We start from the raw sequence: 11,044 nt of genomic DNA, 5'->3' as shown, positions 1-11,044 counted from the left end.
GTGTGTGGGGGTCTTGGGAACTAATTAACTCAAGACACAGAAAGTTCCTAGTACTCCTTTCAAGGACACACAGTTCCAGTGACCCAATTTCCACCAGCTAGGCCCTTGTATAAAGGTTCTCTTATCTTCCAACAGTGTTGCAGGCTGAAGACAGAGTCCATAGGCAACACTTACCCAAAGCACAGCAAGACCATATATCAAAACACCTTTGATGTTTGTATCTGCACCAAACAGTATTGGAAGAATATATATATGTGTGTGTGTGTGTGTGTGTGTGTGTGTGTGTGTGTGTGTGAGTGTGTGTGTGTGTGTGTGTATATATGCATATATATGTGTGTATATATATATATGTATATACATATATATATATAAACAATTTAAGCATTACTATTTAGGCCATACACACTAGTGTTTCACATTACATCTTTTTTATGGATTAAAGTGAGGAAATGCTTCTGCCCTCCCTAGTAAACTGTTAACCCCAAGCTCCCTGAATTCACTCCATCTCATGACAGTACCTTGGTATGACTGACTGCCATATTCAAATCAGTGGCAGCTATTTGTCCAGGAAGGGCAGAGATCTTGGAGGTGGCTAGTCCAGAATGTGATTAGATGGTAGCCATGGACATGAGATCCTGCATACCAAACTTTTCCATAGCCCTTTGACTATTGGCTCACGTTAACATAGTACCTATTTAAAGCTACAAGATTTATAGACAAAACTAAGCAATAAAGAGCATGCTAACTAAAAAAAAAAAAAAAAAACAAAGTCATCAGTTAAGAAAGTTGACCCACATTTGTACATGTAAATTATACTTGTACAGAGAACAGAAGAACTTGAGGGTCAGGAAGCCCTGGAGTGAAGCTTGAATACAACAGACAGGAGAATAGAAAGATTATTCTCGGTCAGATATAATAGGACCACTTTATAATATCTATTACTCTGACTATTTTTGTAATGGAGGGAGTTGACTCAAGTTGTTTTGTTTTAAGTTAACAAAATTACTTAAAATATTTGAGTGTTAGAAAAATAACCAGAAACGGGGTAATAATATGAAGAGAAAAAAAATGGAGGTGATATGTAAACATCCTATGAAGAGCAGTGATGTCCAAAAGTACTGAAGAGAACCCATCTGAGACTGCTGAAGAAAAGTAGCTGCCTATTAAGATGATCATAAAGAGAGAAATGAAAGTTGACTCAGAGGTTTCCAGATTGATTGGCTAATAGAGTTTGACCTTTATTACGGGGAATTCTAAGGGCAGCAATGTTCAGAGTTTTGATTGTATAAAATATGAATTTGCTGAGAGGCTGAAGGTAAAGTATGATGTAATTTGGACCTGGACTGAAAAGTTATTATGTAGGTGGCAATGACTTTTTCCATTTTATTTAGGGATGACTAAGAAGACATTTTCCAGGAAAAAAGATCGTTAATGCATAAATGAAAGCTTAGCTCAAAGACCAATATCTTAATCGTGATGACTACAGAATCTTTTGAGCCAACTTTTGGAAACATGATTATATTTCACTCAAATTAGTTAGACAACCTGATGTGTGAAAAACAATTTCTTGGTAATGCTATCAATGCTGGCATTTTTTATTTTTATGGAAAAATAAATCATAAATGTAGGTTTTCAGGGAACATGTGATTTTTCCATATTAATAACAAAGTGCTCTTTAGAAAATAATTGTTAGACAGAAAACTAGAACAAGCAGAAGATGCAAAAATCATTATGACCATAAGGCATTTTTATAACAATACTATATTGTTAAATACAATACTATATATATATATATGTCTATGTTATATACAATATACTATTTATACAATGCTATATTGAAGGCCTCAGCTTCACCTTTTTTCCTGCTGTCAGTTAAACTCTTCATGCAGTATATATTCATATTCTTTTTTTCATTGCTTCATTCTTGCGTGGTTATCACACACACATCATTAATGGTCAGTATTTTTCAGAAGCTGGCAGTAATTGTGCTTCTGTTCTCTCTCCTAGCTTCTAGAGAAGTTCGTCGCATCTATGGCTTCAGTTTCCAACTACATACCAATGATTCCCTCACTGGTGCCTTCGTGTCTAACCTCTAGACCTTTCCTGTTGACTGTAAATATAAATAACCTGTTTCTTTACAGTATCAATGCATATGTCTCAAATATACCACACGCTACTTATTATATTCAATCACACCTTCAAATTTACCATGTTGTAGTGTTCCTATCTGTATTATTGTGTTTTGTTATACAGGAATACCATAACAAACACCCATCAAAACCAGCTAGGCTAAGGAAAGGATTTGTTCAGCTTATAAGTTGCCACCCATTATTTAGGGATGACATGGTAATAACTCCCAGGAGCAACTTGAAGGCAAGAACTGAAGCAGACTAGAGGAGTAATACTTACTGACTTGTTTTTCCAATGGATTTTTCAGCTTGCTTCCTTACAGCCCAGTACCCAACCCCCCACCCCTGGATGGCACCGACCACAGTAGCCTGGGCCTTCCCACATTGATCTAATCAAGAAGTACCCCACAGATAAGGACACAGGATAGTATGAGAGAGGCAAGTCCTCAACTGAGACTCCCTCTTCCTAAGTGATTCTAGTTTGTGTCAACTAGACAGAAACCAGCACAACTGGCCCAGATTCTTGATTCTGACATAAATATTCCTGGTAGGTAGGGTCTTTGCTTCCCTCTAAACCTTTAGAAGCCAGAGCTCCAACATCTGCCCCTTCCCAACACTCCTATGCTACAAGCCCTCCTAACAGGTCACTGAGCTCTGAGAATGCAAAGACCTTGCCTAGCACAAAGTTCTCAAATCCTCCCATAAACACCACCCCCACCCACCCATGCCAAAACATAGTCATGGCTGTCACAGCAATATCCTACTCTCTGGTACCAATTTCTGCACTGGTTAGGCTTCTGTTACTGGGGGAAAATAAGCAAAACCAGCTTAGAGAAGAAACAGTTTTATTTAGTTAATAAGTTATTATCAGACATAGAGAGATGCAAAGGCAGGAACTGAAGGCAGAAACTTTTTGGCAAGGACTAAACAGAAAGCATGAAAAAAAAAATATGTGACTTACTGGCTTGCTTTCAATAGCTTGCTGAGATTGCCATGTTACACAGCCAGAGACTGCCTGGCTAAAGATGGCAGTGGGGCAAACCCTCCCACACCAATGGCTAGGCAAGTTAAGTGTTCCCTCGGAAATGCCCATAGGCCAGAGGATAGAGGCAATTCCTCAGTTGAGGTTTCTTCTTCCCAGGAGACTCTAGTTTTTGTCAAGCTGACAGAAGCTAAAGAGCATTCTGCTTTAAGGACATTACTATTCACTCAAGCAGCAAGCACACAAGTCAGAATCCTAGTGCCTTTCACGTGTTTAGCTTTTATTAAATCCCCACAGTCATTTCATCACCAAAACCAGCTCTAGTCACTGCCTCCTAGCTTACATCTGTTTGCTTCTTTCTCTCTGTACTGTCAACCACTTCAATATATATATATATATATATATATATATATATATATATATATATATTCCCTAGATTACAAAGGTTTTGCAATTGCTCCAATTGTCTTCCATACTGTGAAAACTCTAGTGGATGGAATGATTTAGACCTCTCTGAAAAAAGCAGAAGAAAATCTTACATTAGTTTCTACATTTCCTCTATAAGAAATGGTAATTACTCAAATACACACCAGGTACATGTGTGCCCATCACATGTTATCACTAATCATTAACAGTCATCATTGGACACATTACATATCATCATTAGTAGGCAGCACTTCCCATCTGGTTGGATTTGTGAGTTGAGAAGCGATAAAGGACTTGTAAGGTCTTCTTACACCTGCTCTGAATATGCCCGCCCAAAGCCAGAACATCCCTTCTGCATTTTCTCAGTCAGTCGCTTCCAGATGATCCTAGGATCATCTGAAAGCCTGGGGAAGTCCTGATGTGCTTCCCTAACACGGGTGAGAAAGTCTGTGGTATGAAGGTGTTCATCTATTTTCTCTCGGAGTAGCAGTGACTGCAGTAAAGTCTTCCTTCGTCTCAGGAAGTCAGACTGAGCCAGCTCTGCTCTTTTGCTATTACAGCTGGGACACTGCGAAGAAATGTGCTGCGTTATTGCCTCTATGTACGCCAGAGTCGCTCTCGTGTTTTCCAAATAGATTCTGTTCAGCAATTCATCAGGGATCGTACAATTGAAAGCATCTACCTCTGAGGTCTCTGTAATCCATCTGAGCTGCAGCCTTTTGGGTCTGTTGCTTTTCTTAGCTCTTGAATCCTCTCTCTGGTGGATTAAGTTTACTTTTTTAGTACAAAAAGACTGCAGGGCACTCAGTTCTTCTGCGGATTCCTTAGGGATTTCTGGTGGGAGTCTATGGTCGGACTGATATCTTTCAGAATTAATTTCTTTGTTCTTGAGGCGGTTGATCCACTTTTCACTCAGCTTATTTTCATCCTCCTCTAAGACTGAAAGTTCTGACTGCTCGTCTTGTTCTTCCGAACTTGTAGTCGGCGCTTCGGTCTCGAGTGGGCTCTCGAAGGTGTGTGGGCAGGAGTGCGGTTCTCCAGGGAAACTGATGGAACCAGAACTCAGTACCTCGTCAGTACAGGACCTGAGGACTTCTTCTGAAACTTGAGTTGCGCACGCGTCCGTCTGGGCCGGGACTCCGTGCTCCTCTTTGGAGTCCCCCGGCTTCTGAGCAGGTGACCACTCCATTGTCTCGGACACAGTCCCTCATCTGCTCTGCTCTGGATAAAAACGGGTCTGGAACCAGTAAAGAGGGGCCGATAGGGCACGATCTTTGGTGTACTGGGGTGCCGCGAGCTTCTGCTTCCGGGTATGCCTTCCCTGGTTGCCGTGGCAACGCGCGCCGATCATGCGCAGTGAGGGATCTCTGGTGGCCCGCCCCATTCCTGTCTCCTGCCTGAACCGGTACAACCGCTCTCTAATTCAGCCCTTAGGCTGCTAGCTGTGCAGTTTAAATGGCTGTGTGTAATTCAAAGGAAAAGGTCGCAAACCCTCCTGGTCAGACCAGATGCTGCACGTACTGAGTTCCATGGAGACAGACAGATGGCTTGCGACAAGAGATAATGCGTCTTGCCTCAAGTTTTCACAAAAAAGTAGGCTAAAGTCCCCAGCAATATGTACCTGTTTTAGAGCCAAGGGAGAAGCTCTTTGTAGATTGTAGATCTGGAAATACTGACACTATTATCTAAGGTCTCTCCACAGTCGCTCAAGGCTTCTGGAAACCCTCGCAGATTCCCCAAAGCCACAGTCTTAGGGGTTGTCCCCTCCAACTGCCAGGTCAGGACCCTCTTCGATGCTGTGCTATTACCCCGACAAGATGCTTACACGGAGGGTACAGGTGCATTTTCTGAGTTCTAAAGGTCTCAGTCTCTGAGGATGAAGCTTACAAAGGGCCAATGGGTTTTGTGACGGAGGAAATTCCAGTTTAAGAAAGAATTAAGTATTCTATCTAATCTTCAAACTCAAGCCCTTACCTATTGACACATCCCTCTAATACAGGGCTTTTTAAAGACATTGTCTCAGACCCGAATAGCCTGGCATAAAAAGGCACATGTTGACAAGCCTGATGATGACCCTAAGACACACACATACACACACACACACACACACACACACACACACACACCCGGACTCTCAAATGGACTTTGTCTTCCTTCTCTCCATCCCTCCTAACACTGCCTACCCATCCTTCTATGTCCCCACCCCCTCACCCACTCCCTTACTTTGCCAAGGTCAACAGTCTGAAATATTCAAAGATCATCTGAGAAATTTGGTCAGCCTTCATTTAAAGATAAGGACTTTCCAACTTCCTCTCTTCGGCCAAATTGAAGAAAGCAAAATGATAATTGTGGATCTAAGGGACTTCCGACAGGATTCATGTTTTTATTCTAAATTATTAAAAAAAAATCTTCCCTCATTCTCCCGTTCATATTTCTGTGTAATTCATTATTCTCTCCATCCCCTAACAAGGAATCTGTCTTTTAAAGTACATCTTCTAATAACAACCATGTGCTCATATCCAGACGAATCAGGCTTTATCTTTTAATAATATAAACTTATCTGTTTAAAAAAATAGCTTTATCTGTGACCAGAAAATATGAATGAGAAATTGTCTAATCAATGTTTTTCATAAAAGTAGCAAGGTACTGTGGACAGTGTAACATTCTAGTAACTGTTGTTTAAGAGGAAAAATAGCTGCAACATACTCTCATGAAGATAGAAGTCAGAGTTTGGGTTTGAAAATAGAAGCTGTGATTTATGTAAATCACTGTAGACTTTTCAAGTGTATTGCAGGGAGGACTTTCAAGGTGTCTCTGTTTAAAACTCAAGTCCCGATCTCGGAGGGTTTTTTTCTTTTAGCTTTTTTTTTTTTTTTTTTTTTTTTTTTTTTTTTTTTTTTATGTATATGGGTATTTGTCTTCAAGTCTGACTGTGCACTGGTGGAGAGGTCAGATCCCCAGATTTTCTAACACTAGAGTTACAGAGAGCGGCGAACCACCATATATGGGCTGCTGGGACTTGAACCTCTGGAAAAGCAACAAGTGTTCTTAACCCCTGAGCGACCTCCTCAGCCCACTGTAAAAGATGTAAGTTCCTCAGTTTTAAAATATGTGATAAAGCAAAAATGATAGCAACTTGGGAGTTGGAAACGGGATCAAGAGTTTAAAGTAGAGGTGGAGCCGGGCTGGAGGATGGCTCAGTGGTTAACAGCAGTCAGAATGGCGAAGATTTAAAACTCAGGAGACTGGGGGTGTTGCGAGGATGTGAAGAAAGAGGAACACTCCTCCACTGCTGGTGGGAATGCAAATTGGTAAAACCACTCTGGAAATCAGTATGGCGGTTCCTCAGAAAACTGGAGGACCCCGCTATAACTCTCCTGGGCATATACCCAGAGGATTCCCCAGCATGCAATAAGGACACATGCTCCACTATATTCATAGCAGCCCTATTTATAATAGCCAGAAGTTGGAAAGAACCCAGGTGTCCCTCAATGGAGGAATGGATACAAAAAATGTGGTATATATACACAATGGAGTACTATTCAGCCATTATTAACAATGAATTCATGAAATTCTTAGACAAATGGATGGAGCTGGAGAACATCATACTAAGTGGGGTAACCCAGTCTCAAAAGATCAATCATGGTATGCACTCCCTGATAAGTGGATATTAGCCTAGAAACTTGGAATACCCAAGACATAATCCACATATTAAATGATGTCCAAGAAGAGCTGAGGAGTGGCCCCTGGTTCTGGAAAGACTCTGCAGCAGTGTAGGGGAATACCAGAAGAGGGAAGTGGGAAGGAGTGGATAGGGGAACAGGGGGAGGGAAGGAGGCTTATGGGACTTTTGGGGAGTGGGGAGCCAGAAAAGGGGAAAACATTTGAAATGTAAATAAAAAATATATCGAATAAAAAAAAAAAAAGAAAAGAAAGAAACCAGGAACCAACCAGAAAAAATAAAATAAAATAAAACCCAAGTCCCTATTGTTTCTTGTCTGTAAACTAAAGGTCACATGCATTTATTGACTCTTATGCTTGAGAATCAACAATATTGAGTGTGCAGAGGTTAAGCCATTGTGAAGCACTGGCAAAAGACATGCTATGCTACCTAGACGATGGGAAGAAAAGTGTGGACAAGAAGAATGCCACAGATTACTTTTGTTTTGTTTGTTTTGTTTGTCTGTCTGTTTGTTTGTTTGTTTGTTTGTTTTTTGAGACAGTGTTTCTCTATGCAGCCCTGGCTATCCTGGAACTCACTCTGTAGACCAGGCTGGCCTCCAAATCAGAAATCCACCACCTGCCTCTGCCTCCCAAGTGCTGGGACTAAACACCCGGCCACAGATTACTTTTTTTTATCAATTAAACATTTGAAGAAAGTGAAAAGGTAAGAAAGCAGAGAGGAGAAAGGGGAGGAGAGAGTTCCAACTTCCCCTTGGATTCCATTCCAAACCCTTAGTAAAAAACTGAGAGACACAGATTACTTCCACTGCCTTGTCTAAATGTATATTCAACTGGGATTCATGGGAGAAAATCACAAGGAATCACATTCCACAGATCTTGAATTAATTGGAAAATTAAAAAAACTCACGGAATTGACAGAGAGTAAATATGGATTTACTTTCCAAAGAGTTCAATAACAACACGTCAGTGTCTCTATAATTGTATTGCAAAATTATTTATACTTACACTATGTCTACAAACTTCAGAATCCTTTCTTCAGATTTATGTAGACAACCCTTATTACATTTTTAGTCCTTTGTGTTAATGTTATCACCTTTCCAAATTCTTATCCCCATCTGATTGGCTACAGAAACCATTAACTTGATAATAAGTGATATTCCAGACAGTCCCATATTTGGCAGTCTTACTCATGCAAATATCCATCCAGTGTTAAATTTCACCCTCTGTCCCTTCCTCTTCCCCTTCCCCTCCTTCTCCTTCTTCTCCTGGAAATAGGAGATATAAGGTAAAACCATGTTCCCAGGGTATTCCACATTCACATCCTGTCCTTATCATTACCTTCAAGAGAGATAATTTCAAATATTTTAATCTATCATCTAGTTTGGTATTGGAAAGATAAATCAGTATACATCGCCATACACTTTTTACACTGTTTTCCTTTTAAAAAATATATTGGGTTGGGGTCACCCTGAATCAGCATACAGGTATCCTCTCTGGTTTCTTTCAGGAACTGTACTGTATCCTGTTATAAGGATGTACTATGTTTTGATGGGCAGTTTCTGGTTATGCTTTGTGTCTCAAAAGACATGTATTCAAGATGATTCCTACTAGTGAGATTACTGTAGCAAAGTTTTCCAGCTGTCCTGTGTAAGGAGTATAACTTTGACATTTTAGCCAGAAACTACATAAAAATGCCTATTCCCGAGAGCATGATTTATGGGTCATTTATTCATATTTGTGGGTCTTTGCCAACCTATTATATCTGAAATTATATCTTTATGTAACGTAAAATTGAATCTTTTTTATTGCTAGCAAAGTTGAAGAAATCTTTATATAAATAAGGATCAGTTAGATTTCTTTTACCTATTTTATTACATCTCCTTTATTTTCAATTTCAATTATTTTAAAGCACTCAAACAACACTTTCTGCGTTGGTAATACTATTCATTTTTCTGCAGCTGGGTCCCAAATGTTCTGTCTGTTTGCCTTGCTTATCTTACCTATGTTGTTTACAGCCTCTAAAGGTTTTCATTTTGCATTGAAAATTTCAGTCCTTTCCCAAATTGTTCTTAGATTGTAGTAAACTTTGATTGTATCAAAGTGCCTTGTTTAACTGGCTTCCCTTTGGCTGTGCACAGTCCTCTGGATTTTAACAGGCAAACACAGGGAAGCACCCTCCAAACCCAGGTACAACCCATCTTGTTCCACCTCCTTTGTATCCTCAGCACACGCATGCTGTCTGTAACAGTTTTTTTCCCATTGATTTTTTTCCTATGAATTTTCAGATATACAATCATATTATCTGCAAATGACCACTTCTTTTTAGGCCCCTAAAGATGGATTTGGTTGTGTTTGGGTGTTGGCTGTTGAGCCTGAGTTCCAGCATTTGAGCAACAACCCGTGGAGCCACCTTCTCACTCCCCTTCCTTCACTGCTAATTGCATTGTCTTTCTAATAACATCGGTAATTACCTGAAAGGATAAGCCAATTATTCTTGAACTTAAAAGAGTCCCCATTTTCTAAATTAGATATTTGTCTTTGTCCTAGTCAGTCAAGTGCCCAGACAACTTCCCATTGTTTAGAAATGCTTTGACATTAGAGAAATAAGTCAAGATGATCGGCATCAAACAAAGTTATCCTCTGAAATACTATTGCAAAATTTTGGTTAAGTATAAGCACATAGATAATTAGACTTTTAAAGAAATGTGCAGATTAGTGAAAGCTCTCCAACTAGAGGTGTCAGATTTTTCTTCTGTGTTGTTCTAATATGTTCAGCGTATTATTTACTTTTTCAGGTTTACATTTTTAGAAACTAAGATTCAGGCCAGAAATCTGGCTCAGTATTGAAATGCTCACCTCACATGTGTAAATCCCCAAGGACGTTGTTCAGCACTGCAGAGAATATAAATAAGTGATGCTAAATAAAATTCTGAGAATATAGTTGGCTTTTATTTTTTGCATACTTCCCAAATATGCAATACCCAATTTTAAAGTAAATATTTAGGAACAAATTTACCTTGACGGTACTACTATAGATTAAGCTAGCAGCAACAACAATAAAAATGTGAGCCCAAACATTCTGAATGTCCTTGTGTTATTTTTTTAAAAGATAGCAACAAATCATAACATAATAAAATATAAGATCAATCAAAAAACATCCTACGGTGGTTGTACAAGGCAAACCAATGTCTCAACTAGCAATTGTTTAATTCATTAAAAGAAGCTAAGAATATTTCAATTCTCTTTTTAAACAAAATTGTCATTGAAATGGAGGTATTAGTAGGACTGTTTCCTTCTAACTGCTTTACAGAAAGGATGTGTTCCAAGCCCCTCTCTTTGATTTGTAGATGGCCATTGTTTTATGACCACATGATAGTTTTTCCTCTATGCATGGCTCCATGTCCAAATTCCTCTTTTTACAAGGATGTTAGCTGTATGAGATTAAGGCACAACCTAATGACCTCATTCTAACATAATTATCTCTGTAAAGACCCTGTCTCCAAATAAGGTCACACTCTGCATTCTGACTTGCCTGGGAGATCAAGGCTGCAAGTAAGAATTTTGGTTGTATGGGAATCAGATTAAAAGCTAATTAAGCAGTACACTTTTAGGGTAGATGTTTTGGATAAAAATTGCTAGCGACCCTTTTTCTTGGAGGAGAGGGGAAAGAATATTTAAATATATGGGCCTAACTTTGAATGAAGAATATCTTTGGGTTGTGGCTGTAGCTTATGGTAGAGCATTTACCAAATGCTCCGGGTTCAATACTCAAAATGGAAAATAAATAATAAATAAATAAAGTTGTGGAGTAGTTTCTTTCTGG

The 11,044-nt window shown here is 39.4% G+C and overlaps 1 protein-coding gene across 1 annotated transcript; it reads right to left on the bottom strand.

Annotated features, from left to right (window-relative positions):
- Positions 1–3,482: 3,482 nt before the first annotated feature.
- On the bottom strand, positions 3,483–4,846 carry C18H8orf48 (chromosome 18 C8orf48 homolog). Its single transcript, XM_052162650.1, has one exon. The coding sequence runs from the start codon at positions 4,724–4,726 to the stop codon at positions 3,845–3,847; it is 882 nt and encodes a 293-aa protein (XP_052018610.1). The 5' UTR covers positions 4,727–4,846; the 3' UTR covers positions 3,483–3,844.
- Positions 4,847–11,044: the final 6,198 nt, after the last annotated feature.

The sequence above is a fragment of the Apodemus sylvaticus genome, chromosome 18 (assembly GCF_947179515.1).
Source record: "Apodemus sylvaticus chromosome 18, mApoSyl1.1, whole genome shotgun sequence".
Taxonomy (NCBI): Eukaryota; Metazoa; Chordata; class Mammalia; order Rodentia; family Muridae; genus Apodemus; species Apodemus sylvaticus.
The sequence above is the reverse complement of the archived record's forward strand: the minus strand, read 5'-3'. Positions and strand labels throughout refer to the sequence as shown.

Excerpts from the sequence above, each read along its gene's own strand:
- C18H8orf48 (XM_052162650.1), bottom strand. The coding sequence starts at position 4,726 with ATGGAGTGGTCACCTGCTCAGAAGCCGGGGGACTCCAAAGAGGAGCAC.